Consider the following 15,694-nt stretch of genomic DNA (forward strand, 5'->3'; position numbering starts at 1 on the left):
TACGTCATGGCTCTTGACTACAAACTTCCATTTTAATATTCTTACCTTCTTAATGAAAGAATTAATTTATTTGTTCTTGTTGTCTATGTTTTTTTATTTATTTATTTTATTTTTTAATTATTGAAAGGCAGTAGTAGATAACCAAAGTAACTACTATGGTGAGAACCATACAGGAAAAGCCTAAACGGTAAAAATCACAAATGCTCTCTCAAATCTGAATGAACCATAACATGACCTTGCCCCATTAAGAAATTAATAAGACCCATACTGATTTACGGTAATCAGACAAGAAAATTGTCATTGCAAGATTCAAGTGTATGCCTTAATATACGTTACCTAATAACTTTCAAGATTTCTTTAAAACCACTAAACTACCAACCTTGATGGTTTGTCTATGGTTATAGCTACTAAGTGTCCCAAAGAGTGGAAAGGGCACGAAATGCACTTGGGGAAAAAGGCATTAGCCATAATTGTATTCTCCCATCCCAAGTTCTCTATCAATAATAAGCATACGTACACGAAATAAATATTCAAAAGCCAATGGATCATTCTAAGGTTAATAAATGTGAAAGAAGAGAATAAACAAGGAATGGAAGCTGAAACAAAAAGGCCTCTCTCTCTTCCTTGTTGAGAAAAAGAAAGTTGGAAGTGCAGCCAGCAAGAGAAAAAGGACTCGAGCACCCAGCTTTAGAACAATCCAAACGAGAACCAAAAGAGAAAAGCTAGTCACTTTTTTTCTATTTTATAATTTTAATTTGGCTCCTAATCGATTACTAGTGAAATTACCAAGCAAAATGCAATACACTAGGATCTTATTGAAGAAAAGGTTCTTTCAACATAGCCTTAATTACTTCCTTCAGCTCAAGCAGCCAAAAATAGAACAATGAAGTTTGAATGTGGATAACTCCAAAGATACACCAATATTATTTTATTTTATTTTTATTTTTATTTAAAAAAGCTAACCATTTGAAACAAAAATGAGGAGGAGCATGTCTTACCCAGACTAAGAAAAAGAGAGGAAGTTATCACTATTACTCACGCACCCTTGATATACATGAATGAGTACCTATCCGTATATTTGCATAATATCTATTATGTATTCAAGGGAAATGGGTGCTGTATGCCGTTGAGACCATAAAAAGGGGGTGAGCCTGCAATAGTTAATAGTTAATAGGTATATAAACAAATGTCACAGAAAGATTGGAGCCATTACAAGCGTAATTGTCGCAAGCATCTTTATGAGGACATGAAGGGAAGGTCCGGCGGTGTCTTTGAATGGATCTCCCACACTGCAGGAACCATCAAGTGATCCATGTTACTTATATTTAACAAAGAAAGAAAAAAAAGAAAAGAAAGGGACATTGTAGAGGCTAAATGTTTGGCATAAACCTTGAGGAGCCTAATTTCTTAAGCAACTACACAAGATCCTTCAATTTCTTTTTCGTATAATACTGTTCATAGACCGAGATCCAAATGGAGCCTAAGAGTTACTAGAATGGGAGTTATAGAGTTTTCCTTCAACAGTTAAACCACGAAAGGACAATCTCCAATTACTACCATTACCATTGGTACTAATCCTATATAATGACAACAAATGCAATGGCAAGAACAATAAGGAAAAAGGGAACATCAACAAGACTTACGTATCTCCTGTAATTGCTGCTTTATGACAATCGCTCCCTTTGCCTCCGAGAGCCCCTGTCTCTATGTACTTCTTTGCGTTATCCCAGGCACCACCTGCTGTGTTCAGGAAAAGAGCCATAAGAATTCCAGACACTGTTGCAAACATCAGCATGGCGGCCACAACTTTAGCCCCTAGTAGAGGATGCCCTGTATAGTAACCCAAAATCCGGAACAGGAAACCTGCAGGTGATATGAGCAAACTTCAGAGTCCATTATATGGGATATAAACTTATACAACAGCTCGTGCAAAAGACGAAGTCATTAATAGGTATACACCATAAAAATAAAAACTAAATAGTAATATAGATCAACAAATTACTTTTCAACATATGGACTATTCGAGTGGATATACAGCATGTTTAAATTTTAAAATGATACTGCAGCCACCACCACCACCTGCCACAACCGCTATTGCTACTACTAATTCCATCACATGGTACTACTATCAAATCACCCTTCCAAAATAGAAAGGTTGATTGCAAATGCTATGCATTAAAAAAATTTAATTAAATTAAAAAGGAAATAAAATTAACAGTTTTCTAAAATACCCTTAGGAGGACCAAGAATAAAAATTCTTGCTATCAGTATTCTCTAGGGAAAGGAAGGAAAAAAGCAGGTTCAAATTTGAAATTGGCTGGTTCAAATTTAAGGTAATAGGAAAAAATAAATTGATAAATGCTTTTATTTCTAGAAACTCCCATATATTTTAGGACAGTCAACAAATACAAGCATCCCAGCTATTTTTGGAGTGTATATGTGTTGTATTCTTATACTACTACAAGCATAAAAGTGGCAGTAGTAGTAATAATAACAACAAAATAAATGCCAATGATTATAAATATTAAATTAGAAAACCATTATGCCAAAGAATGTGCGAGTATATGTCATTACATCAACAGCTGGTGTTCAATTCGTTAGCCATATATGAATCACGTTGTAGCAGCTCTTACAGCACTGCTTCACACCGCATCCTCAGAACATGACACTAACTGAGGCCCTAATGATAAATCTTCAATATAAATTGCAAAAGCATGTCTTTTCCTTGAAAGCAATATATCATCCATCCTATTAAAAAGCATGAAAACTTGATCATATTGCATCACATAATCAGAACTATGCAATACATTACTTCCACATTACAATGGAAATGTACTGCACATTCATTTTTTCTTTCTCTAAAATCTTTTGTTACAGCAACAATGGTAAAAAGCTATGCACATGAAAATACAGAAAAGGCAACAACGTGACAAGAGCAACCCACCAACAGCTATAGGTGAAACAATAGCCAAAGCACCAGGTTTTATCATCTCCCTCAGAGATGCAGATGCTACAATGGCAACACAACGGCCATAATCTGGTTTCTCCGTGTAGTCCTGCAGCAAGAAAGTTGAAACAATATCACCACCTAAAACACATGGTTAAAGTACAATGCACAAATTACTAAAGAAATTTATGCTCACCATTATGCCAGGCCTCTCAATAAACTGCCTCCTTACTTCCTTAACAACTTCTTGAGCAGTTCGGCCAACTGCAGCACAGGCCCAGGCGCTAAATAGAAAAATAAGCATGGAGCCTAACAATCCACCGACAAAAACTTCTGGAATGGCAATGTCAACCTGAAAGCCAATTTGGAATTGCAAAACTAAGACAGGATGCAACAGTACTTGAAACAAATGCCAATAGCTAATAGTGGAAGTACATTTTCCCTACCTGTTTAAAAGGTTCCTGAGAAAATGCAGCTACCTCATCCATATAAGCACTAAACAGAAGGAACGATGCAAGTGCTGCAGAACCAATGGCAAATCCTTTGGTGGTAGCTTTAGTGGTGTTCCCTACTGCATCGAGAAGATCAGTGATCTCTCGGACACTTTCTGGCTGTTAGAAAATGATATATGCTTAGCTTGTATATTGAGAGGGGAAAAAGCACAATTTTCTTCATCATTTGAGTCAAAGTCTTAAAGAACTCATCACTTAAGGCTTACCTGCTGACTCATTTCAACTATTCCACCAGCATTATCCGCTATTGGACCAAACATATCCATGGTAAGAACGTAGGCAGCAGTGCTGAGCATTCCCATTGTAGCTACAGCTGTGCCAAACAGCCCACCAGTTGCATTTCCAGCTTCATCCACTAGCCCAGATGTACGACCTAGCCAGAAAGCTGAAACAATAGATACACTAATGACAAGAACAGGAAGCGCAGTTGATTCCAGGCCCAAACTGACTCCAGCAATTATATTAGTCCCGTGGCCTGTGGTGCTTGAAAGTGCTAATGTGCGTACAGGCTCATGCTTGTAGTCAGTATAGTACTTGGTGATCCAAACAAAAAGGTATGCCGTAATGATGCCAACCAAACCACACAAGGCAAAGTTGAACCAGGCAGAAGGAGCTCGTTCAGTATAAAGCAACCATCGGGTGGACTGTAGAGTATTTCACACCAGCAGAATAATCATGTATCAGAATGCCAGCAAATAAATAGCAAAATATAATGTGGTTATTTCTGCTTGAACAAATACAGATCTACAGCCAAAATGTTTCTAAATGATGAAGAATATCGAAGTAGGAAATGTTAATTAGCAATTGTAAACATTGGAAAAAAAAAAGAGTTAAAAAAGAATTTCCTAATTATAGATGAAATATTACCAAACCAAAGGTCAGAACAGCTAACACTATTGTAATAGAATATCCTTTCTGTAGAATTGACATTGGATCTTCAATAGGAGACTTCGAGCCAGAGTCCCGTGTACCCCTGATTGAAAGTATTCCAACTGAAGAAATTACCAGGTCAAAAGAGTGAACAACAAGAGGAAACAAGATGAAGCCTGAAGGATCTGCATAAACAAATGGATTATAGGTGAGCCAATTTAGCACATACATATATATAGAAAAAGGTATGACTACACACACACACACACACACACTACTTGCCTTCAATTTTGCACTGCTGGGCCATTGTTGCCCCAAGTATCATAGCGCTAATTATTTCAGCTGCAATACTTTCAAAAAGATCAGCACCTCGAGCAGCACAATCACCCACATTGTCTCCAACCTTAATTGAAAAATAAATAAGTAACTATACAACCAACAAGAATGCAGATAATCCCAAAGAAAAGAAGGTTACAGGAATTTTAATATCAAACTTCACTCAACAACAGCGAAAAGGGATTAAACTTCACTCAACAAATTAATATTTCTATTTTAATTATTTACTTATGAAAACCCAATACCTAAAATGAACAATTCAATGCCTCCAAGCCTACACCTTGCCTCAAAGGCCGTAAAATGCCTTGACTTTCACTTATGCCATTAAAATATCACCATGTATGTGAAGAAAAAGCTCAATGAACTTATAACCCCTGAAACATTCTAGTCAGTCTAGAATGAAAATGAAAATTTACAGAGTTACAATAGCAAGCAGAAAAAGTGAAACCTTAACCTTAGATTCAAAATAAATTGTCCTCGCACATCTAGTATACCCCTACTAATTTACTTCCAGCTCAATTTTTACTAAGACTTGTCATCATATATGGGAAATAGCTCGAAAAACGCAAAGGAAGTTTGTAACACCCTAGGGTAATTTTGGTAATGTTATTTGCTGTTATATATATATATATATATATATATATATATATATATATATATATGAGTAAAAGAATATCATTAAAAGCGCAACAGAACAACTCAAGCACACACGAAGTATACAAGAAAAACACCAAGCTAGCAAGCGGGGAACAAGTCAAGAAAATTATGAAAACTAAGCACATTAAAATTTAAGTGGCTGTCCAATGAAAAAGAGTTTTGGAAAAGAAAGACTTAAGTTCCGCCACTGGCCTCTCATTGTTTTCAAAACCTCTATCATTCATTTTCCTTCAAAGATACAACAACAGGTAAGATGAAACCATTTTCCTCACAGTTGTGCTATGAGGACTGCCTCACAACCCTCTCCAACAGACAAAAAGGACTACTACTCTCGGAGACATTTTTTTTTTGATAAGTAAATGTATTATAAAGCAAAGGCGCAGAGGGGCGCAACCCATTTACACGGGCGGTATAAAAACAGAGCGCTTAAGAGGGAGAGAAATGAAAAAGAAAATCAGAAAAGCTAATCTCTATAGGAGCTAGCCAAGCGGCCGTCCAAGAGTAAAGAGTAAAGAGGAAAAAATGGGTCAATTCCTCTATAGTCCTAGTGGAATTATCAAAACATCTAGCATTTCTTTCATTCCATATACACCACATAAGACACAGAGGGATCATCTTCCACACAACTGCGCTCCGGGATCGTCCTCCCGACCACCAACTCTCGAACAAGGCTCTCACCCTGCAAGGATGACCCAATGCAAGCCAAACCGACTAAAAATCGAATGCCATAGAGCACTAGCGAGCTCACAATGTAGAAGAAGATGATCGACTGTCTCTCCGGACTTCTTGCATATACAACACCACTCCATGACCACTATATTCCTCTTACGCAAATTATCATGTGTCAAGATTTTGCCTAGAGCCGCTGTCCACCCAAAAAAAGCCACTCGCATAGGAGCTTTAGTGCGCCAAATGCTCTTCCAAGGAAACACCTCTTGACTGGATAGGGACAAAGCCTTGTAGAGCGACTTAACCTCAAACTTTCCTTTCTTAGACGAAATCCAGCACATACGATCTGCCACTCCTATGGAAATCTTGCAAGAATACAACCGATCAAAGAAAGGAGAAACCATATCCATCTCCCAATCTTGGACGGGCCAAACAAAAATGACATTCCATTCAACTCTCCCACTCCTCCAAGTAAAATTATCCTTCACCCAAGCTTCTTTGTGTCTGGCGATATTAAATAAGGACGGAAAAGCTTGCTTCAAGGGACTCTCCCCACACCAAATATCATGCCAAAAACGAACTTTCGAACCCTCCCCCACCTCGAAACGAATCTCTTTGGCAAAAAGATTCCAACCTTGACGAATGTGCTTCCATAGGCCCACACCATGGGCACCCGGCACCTCCTTAGTGCACCACCCACCTTCCTTGTCTTCATATTTAGCTTTGATAACCTTACTCCAAAGCGCCTCACTCTCATTCGCATATCTCCAAAGCCATTTCCCCAAGAGAGCTTGATTAAAAAGGTGTAACTTCCGAATGCCAAGGCCACCATAACGAAGGGGACGACACACTTGATTCCAACTTACAAGATGCATCTTAGACTCCTCACCCATTCCTCCCCACAAGAAATCTCTTTGGACTTTCTCAATCCTTTTAGCTACACTTATAGGAAGCGGAAACAGAGACAAAAAGTAAGTCGGAAGATTAGCCAAAGTGCTCTTAATAAGAGTTAGGCGACCTCCTTTAGAGAGATACATCCTCTTCCAACCCGCCATCTGGCGCTCCAACTTTTCAATCACATCATTCCACATAACCGTATCCTTGTACGACGCCCCAAGAGGGAGACCCAAATACTTCATAGGCAACTCGGCAACACTACACCCAAGGATACTAGCTAAAACCCCCATGTTCTCCACCTCTCCAATAGCCACAATCTTTGATTTTCCCAAATTCACTCTCAAACCCGATACAGCTTCAAAACATAAGAGGATGAGACGTACATACCGGACTTGCTCAATGGACGCTTCACAAAATATCAGAGTATCATCCGCAAATAAAGAGTGAGAGACCATCAGCTCCGATAACACCCTATTTCCCACCGAGAACCCAGTCAAAAGGCCTTGTTCTACCGTCGTATTCACCATTTTACTCAAAGCCTCCATCACAAGCACAAACAACAAAGGAGAAAGAGGATCCCCTTGCCGGATTCCCCTCGAACTATTGAAGAAGCCTTCCGGAGAACCATTCACAAGGATGGAGAATCTTACCGACTTAATACACCACTCTATCCACGCCCTCCACCTCTCTCCAAAACCACACCTATGCAGCAAATACAAAACAAAATCCCAATTGACATGGTCATAGGCCTTTTCCAAATCCAATTTACAAAGAATACCCGGCAATCCTAATTTCATGCGACTATCCACGCATTCATTGGCAATGAGAATGGAATCTAGGATTTGCCGACCCCCGATAAAAGCATTTTGAGAATAGGAAATAACCTTTCCCAAAACGGTTTTCATCCTATTGGCAAGCACCTTAGAAACAATTTTATACACCCCTCCCACCAAGCTGATAGGCCTAAAGTCCTTCATCTCCACCGCTTCCGCCTTCTTCGGAATCAAGGAAATAAAAGTTGCATTCAAACTCTTCACCAGATGACGTCTTCGGTAGAATTCAGCAAAGACCGCCATAACATCTTGTTTAATAACCCCCCAACAAGCTTGAAAAAAAGCCATGGAAAAGCCATCTGGACCCGGGGCCTTATCACCATCCATGCCCTTAACCACCTCCCACACCTCCTTTTCCTCAAAATCTCTTTCTAACCACCTATTGTCCTCCTCATCAATAGACAAAAAGGGCTGGTTATCCATTCTAGGACGCCAAGTGCATTGTTCCGAGTATAAACCTTGATAGTACTGAACTATGTGATCTTTTATTACCACTGGATCCTCGGATAATTCCCCATTTATACGAAGCACTTCTACCCGATTGCCCCTACGATGAGAATTAGCCATCTTGTGGAAGAAACGAGTATTTCGATCCCCTTCCTTGAGCCACAAAGCTCTCGATTTTTGTCTCCAATGAATTTCCTCACACAGCAAGGTGTTCTCCAATTCTTTCACCAAGTCTGCCTTCCGAATCTTCTCCTCCTGACCTAAACCTCTCGACTCTGCCACCTCATCCAACTCTTCAATACCTCCCAACAACTCCTTCTTCTTCCTCCCAATATCCCCAAACACCTCCTCATTCCATTTTTTCAAGTCCACTTTAAGTGATTTCAATTTATTAGCAAGCACATAACTAGGTAAACCCTCAAACGAATACGTCCCCCACCAAGAAGAGACCTTCTCCACAAAACCCTCTGCTTTAAGCCACATATTTTCAAATTTAAAAGACTTATTACCTCCGCACGGGGTCCCACAATCCAATAATAAAGGAAAGTGATCGGAAAGCAAGCGCTGAAGTCGCCTTTGTGACACTGCTGGGTAATGATCTTCCCATTCCGGGGAAAGCAAGAACCGGTCAATCCTCGACCAACTCTCATTTTCTTGATTATTAGACCAAGTAAATTGACCCCCCATCATCGGAATATCCACCAAATTGTTCTCTGAGATGAAATCTGAAAAATCCATCATGCCCGAGGAGTAATAAGAAGCGCTAGATCGCTCGCTTGGAAAGCGTACAATATTGAAATCCCCACCCAAGCACCAAGGGACCTCCCACACACTCATTAAACCAGCCAACTCCTCCCAAAGATCCCTTCTCTCTCCTTCCTCATTTGGCCCATACACCCCCCCAAACGCCCAAACCCAATTATCCTCCACATTTTGAAAAGAACAAGCCAAAGTGAAATGCCCCACCCACTCCTCCTTACACTCCACTACCCTCCTATCCCACATCATTAACATCCCCCCCGACAAACCATTTGAACCTTTGTGCTTCCACCCTACATGTTGACCTCCCCAAAGACTATGAATCACCTCCCAGGACAAAACCTCCATCTTAGTCTCAATCAAACACACTATATCCGCTTTCCATTCTTTCAAGAGCCCCCTTATTCGTAACCTTTTTTTGAGGGCATTCAACCCTCTCACATTCCATACTACAATGTTAAGCTTCATTATCCACCAAGTCTCCCCTCTCACCTTCCTCTAACTCCTCTCTTCCATTGGATTCAGAAACACTGTCCGAAATGTCTCCCAAGTCAGAATCCTGCTGCAATCTAGAAGCTTCAATGGCGTTAAACAAAGCCTCCAGCTCCTCCTTTCTCCCCTCATCCGAGATGCCAATTTTAGGACAAAACCTTATACAATTATTAACTACCCAACTGGATGAAATCGAGTCTGACCCTAAATCCTCCAGCCCTCCTATATCAGAACAATTGTCCTCAATCCTACCTGGGTCCTGCCTCACAACCTCCAATTCCTGAAATTGATCCAGCCTGACCTGACCCACTTGACTCTTCTGACCCAAATTCATAGCCTCCCCCCGACAATCCTCCTGATCATCGCCCCCCACTACCGTTCCTGCCTTCCGGCGAGAGGAGCTTCCCCTCAGAATCTGACCAGTGGCCAAACCCATGACTTCCCCAGCCTCGCCGATCTCCAGAGGGTTCTTCGGCGACCTCTGACCATATCCCTCCGACGGCAGCGTCTCCGGCACCCTCTGCGAGACTTCCGGTGTCGGGCCCAGGATCCCTTTCGTCTGCCCAATTGCCGAAACTGCGGCTTCTAGCGCATCCACCTGTGCCACATTCCATTTCCGCAGCCCCAACTTCCTCCTTCTATAGGTCATCAGGTTCTGCCCATTACTAGTAAGCTGAAACTTCTTCGCCGGACTTACAGCCTTTTTATCTCTGGTTCTCTCTCCGGCCAGGACAACTCCCGCATCCCGTACAGAAGTGCCGCTAACCTCCCTGGAATTCCTTTTTGTTGCTGACCCAGTCCCCCTTTCCCCCAAAACTTCTCCTACGACCAGTGGCGCACTCGCCGGAATCGCCGAATGAAAACATGGACCTTTCATGTCTTTCTCAGTGGCCTCTGTTGAGACCAAGGTAGCTGGAAAACTGAATCGCGGTCCAGCTTTGATTGGGCTAGAACTAGAAACCACGCCTGAGCCCACAATTCCTTTGGATTTGAACACCATTTTTTTTTTCACCTTTAGCCTGCTAATGGGCTTCCATATTTTATCACCCGGCCCAATTTTCTTCTTCCCTTTCATTCCTGCCATCCCCTGTTCAACAACTTGCTTAACTTCCGGCCCAATCTCATTGAATCCCATCTGTTTAAACACCTTATCTATCCTAGTCAACCCCATATCACATTCCCTCTTCAGATGCTTCAGCAACTCCTTCACGTTAAGAAGCTCGTTGCCTACCTCAGCATAGGTCTGCCCAGCATGGTGCCCCATCCCCTCACGTCTCTTCGTGTACTCAGATCCTGACAACAGCGCTACCTGCTCCGCTGAATTTACTGTACCCCTCGCCGGACCTGGATTCGAGGATCCCATGCAACCTCCGTCCTTCATAACCTTCAGACCATGCTTTGCCGGAATTTGCACAGACTTCGTCGGCCATAGAGTCTTCGTCGGCAACCCCCCACCGCCTCCCTAAGCTAACGCCAAATCTTGGGTCTGCTTTGGGCATAACGCATTCTTGCCATACTTCTGACTCCTCTGTTCCAGATTACTTCGCCGATCCTGAGCATGGCCGAAGATGCAATCATCCTGGGATTTCTTCGACTGCAATACTATCTCCGCGTAGCTTCTCTTATTCTTCTCCTCATTAATTCCTTTTCCTCCCCTAAGCTCTCTATACTCAGTGGACCCTCTGTTTTCCCAGAGAGATGCATTAGCCATTTTCATTTCCTTGATGAACCTATCCCACCCAAATCCACGGCGTCCTTCAGGAATAATGATCGAGCCACACCTGCTTCTTCCATCAAATTCCTCCACTGTCAAGAAGCAGCCATGCCTATTTGAGCACTTTTGGGCTATTATTCTAGGATATCCAGCCCTGGATTGATCCCAAAATACTTCAGAGGTGTCCACTGCCACCAGATCATCCACTATACGCACCAACCAAGCTAATTCATCTTTTTTTAAGAAAATGGACCTTTTGAATCTTTTGCTTTTCTCAAAAATCCTCACCCCTGAAGCCCCTACCTTGATCAACACCTCAAATTCCTTAGACTCCACCGTCCATCTCCTCGGTCCAGCCATAACACAACCTCCAGCAAACACCAACCACCACACACGCGCCCCCACGCGCCACCACAGCTCTCCACTCTCAGCTCTCAGCTCTCACCAACTCAGCTCAAACCATTTTAACAAAAAAACTACAGCTCTCAGCTCTCACCATTGAGAATTATAATATTATGACATAAAGCTACTACTCTCGGAGACATGACCAAAGCTAAACCTAACATGGCTGAAAAAACGCACTCTACAAGGCACTAGCGATCTCAGAATGGAGAAAGAGAGATTCCACACTCTTTCACATACAACACCAATAAATCACAATAACGTGTTGTTTCCTAAGGTTGTCCATTGTGATGATCTTCCCTAAGGTGGCTGTCCAAACAGAATATGACACTCTCAAGGGGGCCTTATTACACCAAATACTCTTCTTCCAAGGAAAGGGGGTGATATCATGAGATACAAAAATGTTATATAACGATCTAACGTCAAACTTCCCCCTTTTGGAGGGAACCTAAGGGGGCCATCACTGCCATATTTTCTGTTGTCGTCAGTGGTGTTAGTGTACCCAACAGAACCACAATAGTGGCTGCTGTGAATTAGTTTTTGATGCCCAGTATAGAAAACTAGCTCAGGGTGTTTGGTTGGTGTAATCAGTGTTGTTTGTGATACTCATCCCCGTCTTCGGTGGCCGGAGATGCTCGTGTTGGTGGTTTGAGGATTTTGGTCGCAAGTTGGGTGGATGTTGAAAAGTTCGATTGTGGTCGTCAGTTGGGTCTATGGCCATTGCCATTGTTGTCGACCATGAGGTCTGGTTGCTGCCAGTGAGGTTTCAACAAGTTATTGGAGATGAAGATCTCCATTTGGTTGAAGGTTCTCTCCAATTCAGATTAGGCCATTTCAAGTCTAAGGATAACTATAGTTTGGTTAGGATGGTTCTAGACCGGTTCAGGTTACTTCTTAGTGTTTCAAAGAAGGTTCATACTGGTTCTCAGTGGTTTGTTGTCGATTCAGACTGGTTCTTAGTGGTTTTTGGTCGATTCAGGCTGGTTCTTCTTTCTCTATACAATATTTTGGTTGATATGTTTCGGTTGAGCTGTTTTTGGGCTTGTTTACGCACTGTGAGGAGTTTTCTAATTATTTTGATTGCTTATTGTGGATGGTTGTTAGGTGCATTGGGTGGATTACTTGGCTTATTTGTTGCTGTTGTTGCACTGATCGGTGACATCGATCAACATTATGCCTACTAAATTAGAGATTGTCCCTTTGGCTCCCCTAGTTAATGCTCATATGACTTCTATGAAGCTGAATGGGAAGAATTATGTTTATTGGGCACCATCTGTTGAAGTATTTCTCAAAGGAAAAGGCTTATATGATCACTTAACCTCGAATAAGCCTCAGCCCACTAGTTCCACTAGCCTTTAGGAACAAGAAGATAATCAAATTCTCTTTCTTATGCTGAACAATATTGAGCCTCGCATTGGATCTTTATGTATCTATCTTCCTACTGACAAGGATATTTGGGATCATCTCAGACATATGTACTCTGGTACTGGAAATATCACTTGGATTTATGAGGTGTATAAACAATATATTGAGCTTGAGCAAGGTGCTCAGACTATGGATGATACTACAATCAGGTGGTGGCCATCTGTAAAGAGAGGAACATGTAGCAGCCACTATCCACTAACCTAAAGACTATGGAAAAGCAATGTCAAGATGTATATGTGGTTCGGTTTCTTCTTGGCTTGAAACCCAAGTATGAGTCTATTCATGCGCAAATATTATGTGATTCAAAATTCCCATCTCATCCTGAGGTTTTTTGTTGAATTCAATGCACTACTCTTTGTGATCATGATTCTCAGTTGAGTTATGAGCACAATGGTGATTCGCTTCTTTTATTGCTGCTCGTGGTGGTTCTAGTAGTTCCTATGGGGGACATGGCGGTCAAATTGGTCGTGGTTTTCGTGGTGGAAGTGATTCTTAAGGAGGTGGTTGGATCGAAAGTCATGAGCCTCGCAAATGCACTCACTGTGGCCATAGTAATCATTCAGCGAATTATTGTTGAGATTGACATGGCAAACCATCTGGGTTTGCCAATCAGGTTTCTTTCCAAGAGGATTCTCCAACCACATTTGGACTCGAGACCATAACCCCAAGGGACCTGATGGTTAGGAATTTGTTCGGTGTCTCGGAGTTGTCGAACTCTTTCACCTGCTAGTTCGAGCCCAATTCTAGATTCTGATTTGATTTCCATTCTAAAAGATGAGTATGCTCAATTCTTAGCCCATAAGCGGGCCTCTTCCTCTTCCACTACTTCTCTTGCTCACTCAGATACTGCATCTTACTGTATTCTATCCTCCACTAGTGACTTGTGGGTAATCGATTTTGGAGCAAATGAACTTATGGCTGGTCCGTATGCTTCCCTCTTTGAAAATCATCATGTTGATACACTTCAAAGTGCCACTCTAGCTAATTGTTTCAAATCAGCAGTTGTCGGCTCTGGCAATAAACATCTAAGTCTTGAAATTGAGTTGCTATCCGTTCTACATGTTCCTGGCTTTCCTTTTAATCTATTATGCATTAGTAAAATTACCAAGCTTTTAATTGTTTTGTTAGTTTTTACTCTTTTTTTCCGCATTTTTTAGGATCTCAAGACAAGAAGCATGATTGGTATGGGGCATTAAGTTGGTGGATTATATTATCTAGACCTCGTACCTATGTCTCCCTCTCGCGCTCTACAATCGTATGTCTTTGCTCTTCAATAGCTTTGTCGTCTTAGTCATCCTTAACTTTCTACATTGAAGCATCAAATCTCAAGTCTTCGTCATGAGTTGTCTATGCATTGTGAAGCTTGTCAGCTTAGTAAGCATCACCATATCTCTTTTCCGTCAAGAGTTGTTCGTAGGGTTTCAAGTCCTTTTGGGTTGTGCATTCTGATTTCTAGGGTCCAATTAATGTAGCATCCAATAAATTCCACTATTTTGTGGATTTTGTGGATGATTTCTCTTGTATGACATGGCGATTTTTATTGAAAAATTGTTCCAAGTTATTTTCTATTTTCCAAGTCTTTCAGAATATGATTAAAACACAATTTTCTCAGAAAAACCGTATCTTGCATTTTGATAATGCCCAAGAATATAAATCTAGTTCTTTTGCTTCGTAGCTGTTTGATAAATGCATTATCCATCAAACATCTTGCCCTCGCTCCATAACAAAATGATGTGATTGAACGCAAGAATCTTCATTTATTGAATGTTGTACGTGCTCTCTTATTTCATATGCATGTCCCCAAACAATTTTTTGAATGATGCTGTTCTCACTGCTTGCTATCTTATTAATCGAATGCCCCCCTCAATCTTAGATGGCGCCTTTCCTCATTCTCTCTTATTTTCTTCTTCATCCTCGTTCTCTTGCCACCCAAGGTTTTTGGGTGTGTCAATTATATTCACAATTTGGATCCTTGTTATGATAAGCTTGATCCTCATGCTACTATTGTGTCTTTCTTGGTTATTCCACAACCTAGAAGGGATATCATTTCTATAAGCTCGATGTCCTTCCCATACCGCCATTAGTTTCGCCCCTATCTGAATCTGCCTCTCCTCCAATCTCGTTGCCTCCTTGCTCTCGCCTACTCCACTCCAAGTCTATACACGTCACCCTCGACCATCAGCTCCTACACCTCCACCATCATCCTTATTGTCTGCAGATCCAGTGTCCCCACTTGCACAACCAAACATCCTATCGATCAATTTGTATCGACTAGTTCTTTGTCCTTGTCACTTTCTTGCTTTATTTCCCATCACTCTAGTGTTTCTATCCCAAAGACAATGCAGGCAGGATGCATTATCTAACTTTGGTTGGACGCAAGCTATGGAGACCTTGCACCAAAATGAGACATGGAAGTTGGTTTTGTTATCGTCCGGTAGTTGGTTGCAAATGGGTTTGCACATATAAGTTTAATCTTGATGGTTTGGTAGAAAGTTCAATTGGTTGCTAAAGGTTAACACAGACGTAAGGTATTGACTATGATGAAACTTTTTCTCCAGTTGCCAAAATTTCTTCTATTCATGTTCATATTTCTTTGGCTGCTAATCTTGATTGGCCCTTGTTTCAATAGGATGTTAAAAATGCCTTTTTCATGGGGATTTACATGAGGAAGTTTTATATGGAGCAACCACCTGGGTGAGTTGCTAAGAGGGAATATCAAGATCATGTTTGTAAG

At 41.3% G+C, this 15,694-nt stretch overlaps 2 protein-coding genes across 2 annotated transcripts in view; both read right to left on the bottom strand.

The window, feature by feature from the left end:
• Positions 1 to 1,004: 1,004 nt before the first annotated feature.
• Positions 1,005 to 15,694, bottom strand: part of LOC132190794 (pyrophosphate-energized membrane proton pump 3) — a 38,884-nt gene continuing 24,194 nt past the window's right edge. Inside the window, exons 7-14 of the mRNA XM_088517351.1 lie at positions 4,612 to 4,732; positions 4,327 to 4,514; positions 3,666 to 4,103; positions 3,394 to 3,558; positions 3,144 to 3,299; positions 2,945 to 3,056; positions 1,644 to 1,863; positions 1,005 to 1,289 (exon numbers count right to left, since the gene is read on the bottom strand). Coding sequence (XP_088373477.1) covers positions 1,190 to 1,289; positions 1,644 to 1,863; positions 2,945 to 3,056; positions 3,144 to 3,299; positions 3,394 to 3,558; positions 3,666 to 4,103; positions 4,327 to 4,514; positions 4,612 to 4,732 — 1,500 coding nt within the window. The 3' untranslated portion in view covers positions 1,005 to 1,189. The remainder of the gene's footprint in view (positions 1,290 to 1,643; positions 1,864 to 2,944; positions 3,057 to 3,143; positions 3,300 to 3,393; positions 3,559 to 3,665; positions 4,104 to 4,326; positions 4,515 to 4,611; positions 4,733 to 15,694) is intronic.
• Positions 5,997 to 8,775, bottom strand: LOC148584900 (uncharacterized). The gene is made up of 4 exons (XM_088517219.1): positions 8,678 to 8,775; positions 8,101 to 8,493; positions 6,447 to 7,590; positions 5,997 to 6,356 (listed from the first exon to the last, which is right to left on the bottom strand). The coding sequence occupies exons 1-4, from the start codon at positions 8,773 to 8,775 to the stop codon at positions 5,997 to 5,999; spliced, it is 1,995 nt and encodes a 664-aa protein (XP_088373345.1).

The sequence above is a fragment of the Corylus avellana genome, chromosome 6, assembly GCF_965113065.1.
Source record: "Corylus avellana chromosome 6, dhCorAvel1.hap1.2, whole genome shotgun sequence".
Classification (NCBI taxonomy): domain Eukaryota; kingdom Viridiplantae; phylum Streptophyta; class Magnoliopsida; order Fagales; family Betulaceae; genus Corylus; species Corylus avellana.